Here is a 19,604-nt window from a genome sequence, read left to right as displayed (position 1 = left end):
CATCACTATGAAATTACACATATGAAATCATGTAGTAACCCAAAAAGTGTTTAACAAATCTAAATATATTTTGTATTTTAGATTCTTCAAAGTACCACCATTTCCCTTGATGACAGCTTTGCACACTCTTGGTATTCTCTCAACCAGCTTCACCTGGAATGCTTTTCCAGCAGTCTTGAAGGAGTTCCCACATATGCTGAGCACTTGTTGGCTGCTTTTTCTTCACTCTGCGGTTCAACTCATCCCAAACCATCTCAATTGGTTTGAGGTCGGGGGATTGTGGAGGCCAGGTCATCTGATGCAGCACTCCATCATTCTCCTTTTGGGTCAAATAGCCCTTACACAGCCTGGAGGTGTGTTGGGTCACTATCCTGTTGAAAAACAAATGGTAGTCCCACTAAGCGCAAACCAGATGGAATGGCGTATTGCAGCAGAATGCTTGTTAGCCATGCAGGTTAAGTGTCCCTTGAATATGAAATAATTCAAGGCATTCAAGGCACACTCACCGGCAAATCACCCCCACACATCACACCTCCTCCTCCATGCTTCATGGTGGGAACCACACATGCAGAGATCATCTGTTCACCTAATCTGCATCTCATAAAGACATTACGGTTGAAACCAAAAATATAAAATTTGGACTCAGACCAAAGGACAGATTTCCACCGATCTAATGTCCTTTGCTCTTGTTTCTTGGCCCAAGCAAGTCTCTTCTTATTATTGGTGTCCTTTAGTAGTGGTTTCTTTGCAGCAATTTGACCATGCAGGCCTGATTCACGCGGTCTCCTCTGAACAGTTGATGTTGAGATGTGTTTGTTACTTGAACTCTGAAGCATTTATTTGGGCTGCAATCTGAGGTGCAATTAACTCTCATGAACTTATCATCTGCAGCAGAGGTAGCTCTGGGTCTTCCTTTCCTATGGCGGGCTTTATGAGAGCCAGTTACATCATAGCGCTTGATGTTTTTTTGCGACTGCATTTGAAGAAACGTTCAAAGTTCTTGACATTTTCTGAATTGACTGACCTTCGTGTCTTTAAGTAATGGTGGACTGTTGTTTCTCTTTGCTTATTTGAGTTGTTCTTGACATAATATGGACTTGGTCTTTTACCAAATACATTAAGAAGGAAATAAATTCCACAAATTAACTTTTGACAAAGCACACTTTTGAATACCTGCTACAATGTAGAAAATATTAAAAGTAAAGAAAAACCCTTGAATGAGTAAAAAGAACTAAGTGGGTGACTTGTAGCTTTTGTTAGTTACTTCTTAAAGCTGCATGTTTCCGTTATCTGCTTTTGGGCAAGGGCACGAAGGTACCTGTTCACTTTCCCCCTTTTTTTGTCCAATTGAGCCAGTGAAAATGCAGCTAAGCTTGCAGTTATATTGAGGCCAGGTACTTAGAGCATTTCAAGTTTCCACTGAGGGCATCTTAAATCATTTAAATGGTCGTGGTTTGACTTAATGCAGTGTCCATGTAATGCATATCCACAAAATTAAAACTTCACACTCATCCCCTATGTGAGATTCCATATTAAAGGACTGCAATATCGTAACACCCACAGGATTTAGTATTTCTCGATTTTCTAGTAAACTGGATAAAATATATAAAAAAAATACTGGGCTATATTCTATGCTAACCTTTTTTTAAAACAATTTAATGATGTTATGCGAATGCAATTGCTCAGAGAAAGAGATTTTGTTCGACAACTTTTCTTCTCAAAAAGACAGGGTTCAAAATGATTGACCAGGATAAAGGCACTGGCCCTTTTTCTAATGTTTTATGAGATTGTAGAACATATTGGGAAGGATCTTAGAACATTCCACCACACAGAATCTTTCCAGATCCTTGATCTCCTTGGCATGCGCTTATGGACTGCCCTCTTCAATTCAAACCACAGGTTTTCAAAGGGGTTCAAGTCGAGAGGCAGATATGGCCATTGCTAAATGTTGATTTTGTGGTCAATTAACCATCTCTTTGTGGAATTTGATGTGTGCTTGGGGTTATTGTCTTGCTGGAAGATCCACTTGCAGCCAAGTTTCAGCCTCCTGGCAGAGGCAACCAGGTTTTGAGCTAAAATGTCCTTGTACTGGGTAAAGTTCATGATGCGGGGTTCTTTTCTGCTCATCACATCCTTCTTTTTACGCCAAACCCACCACTGGTGTGCGTGGCCAAAGAGCTCTATTTTCATGTCATCTGACCACAGCTCGCTCCGGTTCCAACCGAAGTGCCACTTCCATTTATCAAACTCCAGGCATTAGCATTTGTTTAGTAACATGAAAATAAAGCTATTTGGCCACACACACACCAAACTACCTGACGTGTTCTATTAGCTCGAATCAGCTTAAATTAGGATAGTCCAATAGACATGTTTCATTTCAACCTATTGTGAATCCGCTCACCCCAAAAAAGAGATGCGTCTGCATGTTGCTTAATGCAACACAACTAACGGTTATCACTTGACCCCTTGAAATGTTAGTTGATACGAAAGTATTAACATACTAGGTACCAGTGTATGAGACCGTAAACTGACCTTTCCATCAGTTATAATTAGGACTGACCCCAATTAGACAACTGGTTGATTGTTCGGTCGAAATTGTGTCTTGTGCCCGGTTTTCAACCATGATTGTCTTTATAAATGCAACTGTATATTATTAAACCAGTCTTTTCCCGTTCCCATTGTCAGAGTGGACACGTTGGTTGCAGAGTTCACAACCTTTGCTACACTTGTGAGAAACAAGTTTTGGTTTATTTCGTTCCATTTAAGAATTTAGTCAATTTAGTTATTGTCTTTTGTTTGGAGCGCTACTGTCAATGTTGAGTAAGGACATGCACCTGATTATGCATAGAAGTAGTCCTATAGGCTACCTGACCTGAGCGCAAATGTAGGCATATGTGGTGATCTGATAATATTTCTGATTGGATTAATGCACTACCACTAATGAGTTGTGGAGCTTCTCCACAGCAATGTTTTCTTCACCTCAAACAGCAAGCAAACAAAGTAAGTTTTTACATCCATTGAGAATGACAATAGCTCCTCAATGTATGTGAAAAACCTTTTTAGCTCTCTCCCTTTCGATAACCACTCAGCGTGAAAGGGAAAAATGTCATGCTCTGATCCAGTGGAAATGTCATAAAATAGGTCTACCTGATGAGCTCTTATCCCTTGCGCAAAATGGCCTGCAGCTGTGTCTGTCCCATGCTCACTGGCACCGGAAACTCTGAGGGCCCAGAATATTTTATACACTTGGGAGCTTCAGGCTGGACCCAAGTTAATAGCTGATACAATGTTTCAAGTTCATTGCAGACAGGCCATGTGTAGCAATGTGATTTATAAGATATTTATTTTTATCAGGATATTTTTTTATCTGCAGGCTGCAATGTTTTTATTTGTTGGCTTAATGTTGGCTATTTTTACATGGTCGGCATTGGCAATATAAGTAACTTTTAGGTTTGTATTATTTTCATTTAGATTTAGATAGTTTTAATTAACCAGATGACAATGATTTTGAGATACAAAGACTTTATTATAAATTAAATTAAACTGTTTTATGAAAATGTGCATATGAAAACCATAACTGGCATTGAGATTGGTAGAAATGTTGAGATAAATTGGCTTTCCACATGAGAAAGTTTGCCAACTCCTTCAGGAGTGTAATTGCAGAATCAGCGAAAGCCAGCAGGAGTGGGTGGAGGATGGTCGGGTGATGTTAAGGTTATTCTCTTCTGGTTATATTTATCTCTGGCTCCCTCTTGAGTCATTTGTGTCTTATTTCACCAAACAGCATCAGACAAGCATATCGTTGATTTTATTAAAACACATATATAAAAATAGACATGGTAAAATATTGAACAATCAATCGATTGCTAAAAAAACAGATGTCTTTCTGTCCACTAAGAATATATTTCGTCGGGACAGCCCAAGTTATGATATACCTCAATTAAATCTGTCATTAGTGAATATATGCTCAGGGCTCATTCCAAAATGCAAACTATCCATGTGCCTTTAACCAAATATTTATTAGCTGTGAAATACACAAACGTTGCATTACAAATGGGCATGAATTCTTCTTCTAAACCAGAGTATAGCGACAGGTGAAGATTGTGGCAGGCATGCCCTTTAATACCATTTCAGTTTGAGATATGCATTTTTCAGACAGACAGCAGTTTGCTAAACTGTAAACTAATGATTGTGTGCAATTTATGTTATTTAACCCTTATTACACAAGGTAAGTTGACTGAGAACTCAATCTAATTTACAGCAAGAACCTGGCGAATAGTTACCTGGGAGATTAATGAGCCAATTGTAAATTGGGAATGATTAGGTGGCTGTGATTGTATGAGGGCCAGATTAGGAATTTAGCCAGGACACCAGGGTTTACCCCCTTACAATAAGTGCCATGGGATCTTTGGTTACCACAGAGAGTCAGGACACACATTTAACATCCCATCCAAAAGACAGCACCCTACACAGGGCAATGTCCCCATCACTGCCCTTGGGGCATTGGGATATTTGTTTTTAGACCAGAGGGAAAAGTGCCTCCTTCTGGCACTCCAACACCACTTCCAGCAGCATCTGGTCTCCCATCTAAGGACCGACCCTGCTTAGCTTCAGAAGCATGCTAGCAGTGGGATGCAGGGTGGTATGCTGCTGGCTCAATCCAATGCATACTGGTAACTTGGCATAGATAGACTGCTGTGTGATTTGGTGACTGTCCCGGAGGTAGCCTAGGAGCAATGCTGATACAGTGCCTTCGAAATGTATTCAGACCCCTTCACTTTTTGTTACGTGACAGCCTTATTTTAAACAGATAAAATCGTTTTTTCCCCCTCATTAATCTTCACACAATACCCCATAATTACAAAGTGAAAACCAGTTTTTAAAAAACATTTTTGCAAATGTATTAAAAATAAAAAACGTAAATAGTACATTTACTTAAGTAGTCAAACCCTTTACTCAAGTTATTTATTGAAGCACCTTTGGCAGATATTACAGCATCGAGTATTCTTGGGTATGATGCTACAAGCTTGGCTCTAGAGGTCGACCGATTAATTAGGGCCGATTTCGCGTTTTCATAACAATCGGAAATCGGTGATTTTGGACTCCGATTTTGACGATTTTTAAAAAATCTTTTTTTTACACCTTTATTTAATCTTTATTTAACTAGGCAAGTCAGTTAAGAACACATCCTTATTTTCAATGATGGCCTAGGAACAGTGGGTTGTCGACAGATTTTTACCTTGTCAGCTCAGGGATTCAATCTTGCAACCTTACGGTTAACTAGTCCAACGCTCTAACCACCTGCCTCACGAGGAGCCCGCCTGTTACGCGAATGCAGTAAGAAGCCAAGGTAAGTTGCTAGCTAGCATTAAACTCAATCATAATCACTAGTTATAACTACACATGGTTGATGATATTACTAGTTTATCTAGAGTGTCCTGCGTTGCATATAATCGATGCAGTGCGCATTCGCGAAAAAGGATTGTCGTTGCTCCAATGTGTACCTAACCATAAACACCAATGCATTTCTTAAAATCAATACACAGAAGTATATATATTTAAACCTGCATATTTAGCTAAACTAAATCCAGGTTAACAGGCAATATTAACCAGGTGAAATTGTGACACTTCTCTTGCGTTCATTGCACGCAGAGTCAGGGTATATGCAACAGTTTGAGCCGCCTGGCTCATTGCGAACTAATTTGCCAGAATTTTACGTAATTATGACATAACATTGAAGGTTGTGCAATGTAACAGCAATATTTAGACTGATGGATGCCACCCGTTAGATAAAATACGGAACGGTTCTGTATTTCACTGAAAGAATAAACGTCTTGTTTTTGAGATGATAGTTTCCGGATTCGACCATATTAATGACCTAAGGCTTGTATTTCTGTGTGTTATTATGTTATAATTAAGTCTATGATTTGATAGAGCAGTCTGACTGAGCGATGGTAGGCACCAGCAGGCTCATAAGCATTCATTCAAACAGCACTTTCGTGCGTTTTGCCAGCAGGTCTGCTGTTTTTGACTTCAAGCCTATCAACTCCCGAGATTAGGCTGGTGTAATGATGTGATGTGAAATGGCTAGCTAGTTAACGTTAATAGCGTTTCAAACGTCATTCGCTCTGAGACTTGGAGTAGTTGGTACCCTTGCTCTGCATGGGTAACGTTGCTTCGAGGGTGGCTGTTGTCATTGTGTTCCTGGTTCGAGCCCAGGTAGGAGCGAGGAGAGGTACGGAAGCTATACTGTTACACTGGCAATACTATAGTGCCTATGAGAACATCCAATAGTCAATGGTATATGAAATGTAAATGGTATAGAGAGAAATAGTCCTATAATTCCTACAACCTAAAACTTCTTACCTGGGAATATTGAATGCTAAAAGGAACCACCAGCTTTCATATGTCCTTATGTTCTGAGCAAGGAACTTAAACATTAGTTTTCTTACATGGCACATATTGTACTTTAACTTTCTTCTCCAACACTTTGTTTTTGCATTATTTAAACCAAATTGAACAGGTTTCATTATTTATTTGAGGCTAAATTGATTTTATTGATGTATTATATTAAGTTAAAATAAGTGTTCATTCACTATTGTTGTAATTGTCATTATTACAAATCAATTCTAAAAATCAGCCAATTAATCGGTAGCTGCTTTTTTTTTGTCCCCCAATAATCTGTAGCGGTATCGGCGTTGAAAAATCATAATCGGTGACCTCTACTTGGCACACCTGTATTTTGGGGAGTTTCTCCCATTCTTCTCTGCAGATCCTCTCAAGCTCTGTCAGGTTGGATGGGGAGCGTTGCTGCACAATTGTTTTCAGGTCTCTCCCGAGATGTTCGATCGGATTCAAGTTCAGGCTCTGGCTAGGCCACTCAAGGACATTCCGAGATGCTCCGGAGTAGGTTTTCATCAAATATCTCTCTGTACTTTGCGCCGTTCATCTTTCCCTCTACCCTGACTAGTCTCCCAGTCCCTGCCGCTGAAAAACATCCCTAAAGTATGATGCTGCCACCACCATGTTTCACCGTAGGGATGGTGCCAGGTTTCCTCCAGACATGATGCTTGGCATTTAGGCTAAAGTGTTCAATCTTGGCTTCATCAGACCAAAGAATATTGTTTCTCATGGTCTGCGAGTCCTTTAGATACCTTTTGGCAAACTCCAAGCGGGCTGTCATGTGCCTTTTACTGAGAAGTGGCTTCCGTCTGGCCACTCTACCATAAAGGCCTTGGTGGAGTGCTGCAGAGATGGTTGTCCATGTGGAAGGTTCTCCCACCTCCACAGAGGAACTCTGGAGCTCTGTCATTGACCATCAGGTTCTTGGTCACCTCCCTGAGCAAGGCCCTTCTCCCCCAATTGCTCAGTTTGGCCGGGCGGCCACCTCTAGGAAGTCTTGGTGGTTCCAAACTTCTTCCATTTAAGATTGATGGAGGCCACTGTGTTCTTGGGGACCTTCAATGCTGCAGAAGGACCTTCAATGCTCCCTTCCCCAGATCTGTGCCTCGACACAATCCTGTCTCAGCGCTCTATGGACAATTCCTTCGACCTCATGGCTTGGTTTTTGCTCTGACATGTACTGCCAACTGTGGGACCTTATATGGACAGGTGTGTTCCTTTCCAGATCATGTCCAATCAATTGAATTTTCCACAGGTGGACTCCAAGGAAGTTTCAAGGATGATCAATGGAAACAGGATGCACCTGAGCTCAATTTCAAATCCCGTAGCAAAGGGTCTGAATTTTAATACATTCGCAAAAATTTCTATAAACCTGTTTTTAATCATTTTTGAATAAGCCTGTAACGTAACAAAATGTGGAAAAAGTGAAGGGTGAATCGTATGCACAGAGTGTATCGTATGCACAGCATATTTTAATTACTCTTCCACACATTGGTAACCAAGTAGAAATGTGTCGCTCATATAATGAAGAGCTTAATTTCATTTAATTACACACTTGAATCAGAAATCTTTCACTGCATCACAGTGAAAACTCCTTCTAGACAATCAAGTTCAGTTAGAATTGTTGGCACTCTTTTATAAAACTGATGATAAAGTAGGTGTGGGCGTTGCCTGCCACCTTATAGAAAGGCAACTAACTATTAGAAAGTTGTGGGTAGATTTCTCTACAGGATAGAGTAAGACTCGACTGTTCTGTAAGGTTAGAGGTTTGTGTTGCTCATTGTTTATGACATGATAGCTGCCTATCTCACATCTCTTTGAGATAAATGAGGTGTGTGAAAATGTTATTGGCTTTTTTGTGATACCCTGATCTGATCCAGCACAAAAGTGATTCATCTGTTTAAGAGTCAGTTTTGATTAAAAGTCAGGCTTTCCCACCTTTAACGTTAAAAACAATGTCCCTTCACCACTTCTCTTAACTTCTCTTATTTCCCGTGCCTCATCTGGTGTTCACAGACTAATAAGCTTACAAACAACTCATCAGCATCATTACTTCCTGTCTTGTGATGTCCATAAGAAATTTTGACCTTCATTTCCCCTGGACTGTTGTTATGACACAGACCAGCGAGTGTCTAAACAGAGCGCTGCTATGCAACAGCTTACCCACCTGCCAAGCTGGAGCTGTCTCACACAGAGCATACAGCTGACATCTGCATGTATATAGGCCTATCCTCAATTTTCTCTGTTAAAATGTTTTCTGTTTTTCAACTTGAAAAGATAAGTTAACGTGTTGCTTTGAAATACTATATATACAAAGTGTCACGGTTTTCATGTGGTGAAGGAGAGTCGGACCAAACTGCAGCGTGTATATTGCGATCCATGTTTAATCACACAACGTAACACGAATCCGAAAAACAAACTCTACAAAACAATAAACGTAATGAAAACCGAAACAGCCTAAACTGGTGCAAACTAACACAGCATAAGGACGTCAAGACAATCACCCACGACAAACTCAAAGAATATGGCTGCCTAAATATGGTTCCCAATCAGAGACAACGATAAGCACCTGCCTCTGATTGAGAACAACTCCAGACAGCCATAGACTTTGCTAGATAACCCCACTAGCTACAATCCCAAATACATACACACCAAAACCCCAAGACAAAACACACCACAATACAAAAACTCCATGCCACACCCTGGCCTGACCCAATATATGAAGAAAAACACAAAATACTTAGACCAGGGCGTGACACAAAGGTATATGGATACCCCTTCAAATTGGTGGATTTGGCTATTTCAGCCAATTTGTTTTACCGTTATTTAACTAGGCATATCAGTTAATTAAGAACAAATTCTTATTTTCAATGATGGCCTAGGAAGAGTGGGTTAACTGCCTTGTTCAGGGGTAGAACAACAGATTTTTCCTTGTCAGTTTGAGGATTTGATCTTGCAACCTTTAGGTTACTAGTCCAACGCTCTTACCACTAGGCTACCTGCTGTCCAAAATTAACATCTGTTGCTGACAGGTGTATAATATCGAGCACACAGCCATGCAATCTCCATAGACAAACTTTGGCAGTAGAAGAGCTCAGTGACGTTCAACGTGGAATAGCAGAGCACCTTTTAATGGTTCAAACAGCTGACCAATCAGCCTGTTACAAGCGCTTGGTAAACTTTTGGAAAAATGTGTGTTTTATAAAATACAAAGTTATCTTACAGAAAAGAAATGAACAACAGCACGCTTATAGGGAAGGGCACTCAACATGTAGGTGTTATGGATTTGCATCCTCTGCCTTATTATGGATTGAGAGTTACCTGGACACTCATTCAAATTCAGTTGAGTGTGGTGTACCGCAGGGCAGCCGGCTATGGACATTATTGTTTTCTGTTTTTATAAATAACTTGTGTGTCTATGTACGCTGACAACTCAACAGTGTACACGTTGTCTGCAACAGTAAAATACATAACTGAGACACTTCATATAGAGCTCCAGTCAGTTTTAGAATGGGTAACTAGCAATATTCTGGTGCTAAATATCTAAAACTAAAACCTAATCTTTGGGACAAAGCACTCACTCAACACTAAACCTTGTTTAGGTCTATTATTGAATAATGTGACTATTGAGCCAGTTGAGGAGACTAAACTGCTGGGTGTAACCCTAGATAGCAAGTTTTCATGGTCAAAACATATAGACTCAATGGTTGCTCTGCCTTCTTGACATCTCAGTCGACCAGACAGGACCTACAGGCCCCAGTTCTCGCACCTGGACTACTGCCTATTTGTGTGGTCATGTCCGGTAAAGAAGGACATAGGTAAATTACAGTTGGTCCAGAACAAAGTAGCACATATCACAGTTAGATGTACAATACACAGAAGGAAAGTGTCAGTAACACCCCAGACAATTCAAGCTGGCAATAAAACCAGTTTAAAAAAAACTGATAAAAGAACCCCTTACTTCACAAAGGGAAATGTAAAGATACACAGCCATTTTATATACATTGTATTGTCATTTTCACTGTACTATGTATTAGATCTAAATATTGTGTGTACATTTAAATGTAAGGGAAATATTTACATTGCAGCATACAATGACATTCTAGGCGATTCTGTGCTTCCAACTTTGTGGCAACAGTTTGGGGGAAGGCCCTTTTGTTTTTTATCATGACAATGCCGCTGTGCACAAAGCGAAGTCTATACAGAAATTATTTGTCGAGATCGGTGTGGAAGAACTTGACTGGCTTGCACGAACCCTGACCTCAACCCCATTGAACACCTTTGGAATGAATGGTAATGTCGACAGCGAGCCAAGCCTAATTGCCAGGCCTAAGTGCTAACCTCACTAATGTTCTTGTAGCTGAATGGAGAAATGTCCCTGCAGAAATGTTCCAACATCTAGTGGAACGCCTTACTAGTCCAACGCTCTAACCACTAGGCTACGCTGCCGCCGGTTCTGGAATGAGATGTTCAACGAGCAGGTGTCCACATGCTTTTGGTCATGTAGTGCTATTAGTAACATTTTGATTAGAGTGACTCATCTTTATAAGTTGAACACCCATGTACAAAGTACTTGGAGGTACTCCCAATTTCATGATATGCAATTGGTAGTCACAGTCTTTTCCCATCGCTGCAACTCCCGTATGGACTCGGGAGAGGCAAATGTCCTCTGAAACACGACCCTGCCAAGCCGTGCTGCTTCTTGACACACTGCTCGCTTAACCTGGAAGACAGCCGCATAAATGTGTTGGAGGAAACAACGTACATCTGCCGATCGTGTCAGCGTGCATGCGCCCGGCCCACCAAAGGAGTCGCTATAGCACGATGGGGCAATGACTTCCCGGCCGCCCAAACCCTCCCCTAACCCGGACAATGCTGGGCCAATTGTGCGCCACCTCATGGGTCTCCCGGTCGCAGGTGGCTGTGTCACAGCCCGGGATCGAACTCGAGTCTGTAGTGACGCCTCAAGCACTGTAATCCAGTGCCTTAGACAGCTGCACCACTCGTGAGGCCCCAAAGTATATTTCACAGTGTACTTTACTGTACATACAGTGTCTGTTCTCGTTATAAACTTGACTTGATGCATTTCTCTGTGTTCTTCCCTCTGTCTCTACAGAACATTCCAGGACCTGTCCAGGCAGATGGATGTGTCCTACGGCACTGTGAGAGACTCAGCCGTCTATGAATACTTCAAGAACAAGGGCACCAACCCGCTGGAGCAGGACAGCACATTCGCAGAGCTGTGGAGGACCATCAGCAAGAACAACGGCCATGACTACTCTGTGTCCAGTCCCTCAGAAGGCATCCGCAAGGTAGGTTGACGAAGACTAAGCAGGTGCGTGCCAATAAAGAGAGGATGCCTAAGTACAGGCTGGCAACTCTTTTAAGTAGTAATTGCTTAGCTACTGTGTATTTCAACAAAAACAGAAAACAGTTTCATATTTGGCAACAAAAGAAATTCAGTCTTTCAATTGTCATTTCACTGTCATTTCACAGTATGGAGTCATACTGTTCTCCCTTAAACTGTGCCTGTGGTTCCACAGTATTTCAAACAAATTAGACAGGCAAATTCAACATAATCTTTGACTCTCTGTCTGAATAAACTGCAAGTGCTGTTTTGTGACATTGTCACAATTATATTGGTTCATCTCATATACTGCCCGTAATACATTACCAAGAAAGAACAATACTTTGCCTGCCCATATGCTGAGAAGTAGAATGACATATCATACATCTTCACATTTGTACTCTGTACACATTTTAATTAACTTTATGTCACATTTAGTCTTTATACTACAAAACAAAGGCTTTTTGTCTCAACCTCAGCTAAATTAGCCTTTTAGCAGGACAGTATTAGTGTTAGTTAACTATAAGAGGTAGAAGTTGCTTGGATACAACATCAAAACACACATCAGGCACCTTCTCTATTTTGACAAAAGCTAGCACAATGGTAAATCTTAGCTGCTGGTGGCAGCTCTATCGGTTTGCGGTTTGTCCGAAATATTTTTTGCTATTTTCACAACCAGAAGTATGGGCACAGTAGCTGGCTGTGGCACGAAAGGGCTAGTTTTGATGAATAAACAAGGCGTAGGTGTGTCAAGGCTTTGACCCTTCACTGGTCAATCAGTCTTGTATGTGTTGCGTTGTCATCCACTTCGAATGTTAGTCCGTTATAACCTAGTTTGTTAAATAGCCTACAGAAACAAAATAACAAAATGTCGACCTATCCCCTATCATGTTGAACATGTTTGCAGTCCACATTGTTCGAAGTAATTGCATGGCATCATTATAGAAATATATTGTTAAACGATAAAGCTCCGCCTTATCTCAGTTCACTGGTCATGATGGCAACACCCATCCGTAGCACGCGCTCCAGCAGGTGTATCTCACTGATCATCCCTAAAGCCAACACCTCATTTGGCCGCCTTTCGTTCCAGTTCTCTGCTGCCTGTGACTGGAACGAATTGCAAAAATCGCTGAAGTTGGAGACTTTTATCTCCCTCACCAAATTCAAACATCTGCTATCTGAGCAGCTAACCGATTGCTGCAGCTGTACATAGTCTATCGGCAAATAGCCCACCCATTTTTACCTACCTCATCCCCATACTGTTTTTATTTATTTACTTTTCTGCTCTTTTGCACATCAATATCTCTACCTGTACATGACCATCTGATCATTTATCACTCCAGTGTTAATCTGCAAAATTGTAATTATTCGCCAACTTCATGCCTTTTGCACACAATGTATATAGACTCCACTTTTTTATTTCTTCCTATTGTGTTATTGACTTGTTAATTGTTTACTCCATGTGTAACTCTGCGTTGTCTGCTCACACTGCTATGCTTTATCTTGGCCAGGTTGCAGTTGCAAATGAGAACTTGTTCTCAACTAGCCTACCTGGTTAAATAAAGGTGAAATAAAAAATAAAAAAATAAGTAAAAATCGCACTGATTAAGGCCTACTGTAAACCACATTATGTCTGACAGGCCAAAGGTTGTCAATAAGCAAGATTAAATTCTCTATTGATAAGACCTAAAAAAAGACATTGAATAATTAAATTATAATAAAACGGAACATCAACTTGTTTTAATTAAATAGCCTATGTCTAAATACAGTTACAGGCACCATAATGTCTCCCTGTGGGCATATACTATTAGGTCTAAGACAATGTAGACCATGGAGGATTTGACACACATCCAAACTTTTCACAGGAGCTGGAAAGAATATCCAGTATAAAGAGAAAGGGGAAATGTCCTACAGTCACTGATCCCTTTCATGCAGTGGGCATCACACATAATGAGTCTAAACTTTTCACAGAAGTTGGACCAAAAGTGATGCTCAATGTAAAGACAAAAGGGAAACAGTCTGTTGACTTTTTTGCTGCTCGTGGTATTTTAAGAACACATGGGTGATGTATATGTGTATGTATGTGTGCCTCTGGCAAAACCCATGCCATGACCATTTGTGTCTCAAAGAGCAACTGAATGTAATAAGAAACTTCTTCTTTTGAAAACAGCCTACGTGGCATTGATATGAGTCAGGAACATGTATTATACAAGCCATACCGTGGGGGGCTGGACCCAGTCAGGTCTTTGACCCGACAATATAACAAGCCATACCGTGGGGTGCTGGACCCAGTCAGGTCTTTGACCCGACAATATAACAAGCCATATCGTGGGGTGCTGGACCCAGTCAGGTCTTTGACCCGACAATATAACAAGCCATACCGTGGGGTGCTGGACCCAGTCAGGTCTTTAACCCGACAATATAACAAGCCATACCGTGGGGTGCTGGACCCAGTCAGGTCTTTGACAACAATATAACAAGCCATACCATGGGGGGCTGGACCTAGTCAGGTCTTTGACAACAATATAACAAGCCATACCATGGGGGGCTGGGCCCAGTCAGGTCTTTGACAACAATATAACAAGCCATACCGTGGGGTGCTGGGTCTAGTCAGGTCTTTGAAAACAATATAACAAGCCATACCGTGGGGTGCTGGACCTAGTCAGGTCTTTGACAACAATATAACAAGCCATAAAGTGGGGGGCTGGACCGAGTCAGGTCTTTGACAACAATATAACAAGCCATACCATGGGGTGCTGGGCCCAGTCAGGTCTTTGACCCGACAATATAACAAGCCATACCGTGGGGTGCTGGACCCAGTCAGGTCTTTGACCCGAAAATATAACAAACCATACCGTGGGGTGCTGGACCCAGTCAGGTATTTGACCCGACAATATAACAAGCCATACCGTGGGGGGCTGGACCCAGTCAGGTCTTTGACCCGACAATATAACAAACCATACCGTGGGGTGCTGGACCCAGTCAGGTCTTTGACCCGACAATATAACAAGCCATACCGTGGGGGGCTGGACCCAGTCAGGTCTTTGACAACAATATAACAAGCCATACCGTGGGGTTCTGGACCTAGTCAGGTCTTTGACAACAATATAACAAGCCATACCGTGGGGTGCTGGGCCTAGTCAGGTCTTTGACAACAATATAACAAGCCATACCGTGGGGGGCTGGACCCAGTCAGGCCTTTGACAACAATATAACAAGCCATACCGTGGGGTGCTGGGCTAAGTCAGGTCTTTGACAACAATATAACAAGCCATACCGTGGGGTGCTGGGCTAAGTCAGGTCTTTGACAACAATATAACAAGCCATACCGTGGGGTGCTGGACCCAGTCAGGTCTTGTACATAGTGGGTTATGTCACATTTGAAATGGGTGGTTATGTAACAGGTATTCCACATTTATGAACCCTTTATAGAGCATGACATATGGTTAGATTATTTGTAACACATTTATCTAGTGCTTATGAAGGCATTATGAAGGCTTTATGAAGCCTTTATAAGCTGAGCGTCCTTTAAAGCTGACCGGAAAAAAATATATGTCACAGAATGTACTGTAGCAGTTTTTCTTGGGTTGTGTTTATTTCAAACCTGCCCACATGCCCGTGACTGGCAGCACCCAAGTAATTATCAATTCGGAGCGCAGCTGCACGAGACACGATCGTAATGTCCATGGTCAATTTGGTTTGACATTCGATATCCCTATGGGGCCAATTAGGGACCATCAGTAAATTACCTTTGCAAAGTATTCAGACGCCTCAACTTTTTCCACATTTTGTTAGGTTACAGCCTTATTCAAAACTGTATTCAATTGTTTTTTTTTCTCCCCTCATCAATCTACACACAATACCCCCTAATGACAAAGCAGAAACAGGTTTTTAGAAATGTTTTGTCATTTATAAAAATTTTAAATATCATAAATATCACATTTACATAAGTATTCAAAACGTTTATTTAGTACTTTGTTGAAACCCCCAATGGCAGTAATTACAGCCTTAAGTCTTCTTGTGTACGCTGCTATAACCTGGCACACTGGGGAGTTTCTCCCATTCTTCTCTGCAGATCCTCTCAAGCTCTGTCAGGTTGGATGGAGAGCGTTGCTGTACAGCTATTTTCAGGTCTCTCCAGAGATGTTCGATCAGGGTCAAGTCCGGGCTCTGGCTGGGCCACTCAAGGAAATTCAGAGACTTGTCCCGACGCCACTCCTGCGTTGTCTTGGCTGTGTGCTTAGGGTCGTTGTCCTGGTTGAAGGTGAACCTTCGCCCCCAGTCTGAGATCCTGCGCTCTGAAGCAGGTTTTCATCAAGGATCTCTCTGTACTTTTCTCCGTAGATATTTGCCTCGATCCTGACTAGTCTCCTAGTCCCTGCCGCTGAAAAACACCCCTGCAGCATGATGCTGCCACCACCATGGGATGGTGCCAGGTTTCCTCCAGATGTGATGCTTGGCACTGTTGATGGTTCCAAACTTACTCCATTTAAGAATGATGGAGTTCACTGTGTTCTTAGGGACCTTCAATGCGGCAGAAATGTTTTCAAATCAAATCAAATTTCACCTTACAGTGAAATGCTTACTTACGAGCCCCTAACCAACAATGCAGTTTAAAAAGAAGATGGACAAGAATAATAAATAAAAAAGTAACAAGTAATTAAAGAGCAGCAGTAAAATAACAATGGCGAGACTATATGCAGGGGGTAACGGTACGGGGGGGGGGCAATGCAAATAGTCTGGGTAGCCATTTGATTAGGTGTTCATCAGTCGTATGGCTTGGGTGTAGAAGCTGTTTAGAAGCCTCTTGGTCCTAAACTTGGTGCTCCGGTACCGCTTGCCGTGCGGTAGCAGAGCTAACAGTCTATGACTAGGGTGGCTGGAGTCTTTGACAATTTTTAGGGCCTTCCTCTGACACCGCCTGGTATAGAGGTCCTGGATGGCATACTGGGCCGTTTGCACTACCCTCTGTAGTGCCCTTCCCCAGATCTGTTCCTCGATACAATTCTGTCTCGGAGCTCTACGGACAATTCCTTCGACCTCATGGCTTGGTTTTTGCTCTCACATGCACTGTCAACTTTGGGACCTTATATAGACAGGTGTGTGCCTTTCCAAATCATGTCCAATCATTTTAATCCACCCCAGGTGTACTCCAATCAAGTTGTAGAAACATCTCAAGGATGATCAATGGTGCACCTGAGCTCAATTTCGAGTCTCATAGCAAAGGGTCTGAATACTTATGTAAATGTAATATTTGATCTTCTAAAAACCTGTTTTGGCTTTGACATCATGGGGTATTGTGTGCAGATTGCTGAGGATTTTTTTATTGCATACATTTTAGAATGAGGCTGTAACAAAATGTGTAGAAAGTCAAGGGGTCTGAAGAGGGTCTGAATACTTTCCGACTGTACTGTAGATTGGACAATATTTTTCAATAGCTCCGTATTTCAATGAATTAAAAACCTCAAACCAACTATACATTTTAGAAATTCATGTACACATATTTAAAGCATTTAATGAGACAACTAAAAGGTGTGCAACACATTGTGTAATTTATTGATGGTCCCTAACTAGTCCCACAGAGTATCCACAGTCAAACCAACTTTGCCACGGTCGCACATCGGCCGGCTGAAGCTAATTGATGGCTAGCTTGCTAGCTAGTCTAGGCTACTTGGGGTGGCAGGTAGCCTAGTGGTTAGAGCATTGGGCCAGTAACCGAAAGGTTGCTAGATCGAATCCCTGAGTTGAAAAGGTAAAAATCTGACATTCAGCTGCTGAACAAGGCAGTTAACCCATTGTTCCTAGGCCATCATTGTAAATAAGAATTTGTTCTTAAATGACTTGCTTGGTTAAATAAAAAATAAAATACTTCCAAACAGAAGACCTGGTTACACTGTTTCAAGTTAACTAGAGGGTTGAGCGACTGTGTACTGTTTTGGGAGAGTGAAAGTACAAATGCTTCCCACATTAGATCACACACACAAGAGACACCCACAACAAAGCACGCCTCCAAAACCCAAATCTCGTTCTCAATCGCATTTCCTGGTTAGGAGAATTGAAACCAAGGCTAAATCAGGAAGTTCAGCCCCCCCACCACAGCGCAAGCGAACTGATGTTAGACAGGTAAATTGTTGAAAGGGGTGGAAAATGCGAATGCACCAGTTTTTACTGTACATGATGACATTGCAAACTAACTAACATTTGACACTTGGCGAAAGCCAAAAATAGAGCCCTCTGAGCTAAAAGGTTTTTCTATCAAATGAGCAAATAGCCCAGTCTGCAATGAGACTGAAACTAGAAAAGACACCTTTACAGGAAATGTATTGAAGTATGTTTTCCACATGTTCATTAGAGTACAACACTTTCTTGGAGTTGGGATACTACAGTATAGTCACTGTAATTCCCACCTGTAGGCCTTCTATTATCCTTTAGGTTCTACCATGGAAAACAATGATTGCATATAGGCAGAATGTCTAGCATCTGGATCATTAACTGGGTCATGACTGTCATTCCTCTGCAGGCGAAGAAGGGCCCGTATGCCTTTCTATGGGACATGGCTGTGGTGGAGTATGCCGCACTGACGGACGATGACTGCACCATCACTGTCACAGGAAACAGCATGAGCAGCAAAGGCTACGGCATCGCCATGCAGCATGGGAGTCCATACAGAGACCTCTTCTCCCAGAAGTGAGCAATGCCACCAACATCTCTCCTCATCATACACCATCTACGCTGAGTATACCAAACATGACCAACATTCAAAACATTGAGTTGCACCCCCCCTCAAACACCCCCTCCATTTAGCCCTCAGAACAGCCTCAATTCGTCGGGGCATGGACTCTACGAGGTGTCGAAAGCGTTCGACAGGGATGCTGGCCCGTGTTGACTCCAAAGCTCCCCACAGTTGTGTCAAGGTGGCTGGATGTCCTTTGGGTGGTGGCCCATTTGTTATACAAGCGGGAAACTGTTGAGCATGAAAAACCCAGCCGCGTTATAGTTTTTGACATAAACCCATACCCCTACACCGTTCAAAGGTCCTTACATTTTTTGTCTTGCCTATTCACCCTCTGAATGGTACAAATACATGATCCATGTCTCAATTGTCTCGATGCTTAAATAATCCTTCTTTTAACCTGTCTCCTCCCCTTCATCTACCCTGTTGAAGTCGATTCAACAAGTGACATCAATAAGGGTTCATAGCTTTCACCTGGATTCACCTGGTCAGTCTATGTCATGGAAAGAGATGGTGTTCTTAACGTTTTGTATACTCAGTGTATATTGTAATGAACCTGGGGTTGAGAAGCACAATTAAACTCTCCCCAAAGGGAACCTTCATTGGAGCAGCTGTGACTTGCCCGGCTTTGCGACCCTAGGGTTGCAAGTTCGAGTCTCGCCTCGGAACCCCGTGCTACTCCCTCGTTTCATTACAATATTTAGGCATTATAGGTATACCATCATCTTATCAACAGCTCTATACAGTCTGTAATTCTCCTTCCTTCTCCCTCTCCTTTCATCCCACCATCTCTTCCTTCCATCACCTTGAGGAAATATCCTCAGTCTAAGTGCATATGGTTTAACGCGCACATCCTTTGATTCCTAATGACTTTCTCTGCTTCATAAAAGCCATAAACATAATCACTGATGGTTGACGGCGCCTGAGGGAATTGAGCGCCGTAATTGGCAGAGAGGTCATTCAGTGGTTATAATCAGCCATTTTAGACGAGGGAAATGCAAGGCCCACGAACATAGTGTTTTTATAAAGTCACTTGGTAGTAAAAACATAAGTGAAAATGCTCTTTATAAAGGTCAGGAGTTACCGTAGTTTAAAGACTTATTCACAGAGGATTAATGCATG

The 19,604-nt window shown here is 41.9% G+C and overlaps 1 protein-coding gene across 1 annotated transcript in view; it reads left to right on the top strand.

Annotated features, from left to right (window-relative positions):
- LOC118357752 (glutamate receptor ionotropic, delta-1-like) overlaps positions 1 to 19,604 on the top strand; it is a 200,854-nt gene that overhangs the window by 167,774 nt on the left and 13,476 nt on the right. The window contains exons 11-12 of the mRNA XM_052478299.1: positions 11,519 to 11,714; positions 18,270 to 18,436. Of these exons, the coding sequence (XP_052334259.1) occupies positions 11,519 to 11,714; positions 18,270 to 18,436 (363 nt within the window). The remainder of the gene's footprint in view (positions 1 to 11,518; positions 11,715 to 18,269; positions 18,437 to 19,604) is intronic.

This window comes from Oncorhynchus keta, chromosome 24 (assembly GCF_023373465.1).
Source record: "Oncorhynchus keta strain PuntledgeMale-10-30-2019 chromosome 24, Oket_V2, whole genome shotgun sequence".
Classification (NCBI taxonomy): Eukaryota; Metazoa; Chordata; class Actinopteri; order Salmoniformes; family Salmonidae; genus Oncorhynchus; species Oncorhynchus keta.
The sequence above is the reverse complement of the archived record's forward strand: the minus strand, read 5'-3'. Positions and strand labels throughout refer to the sequence as shown.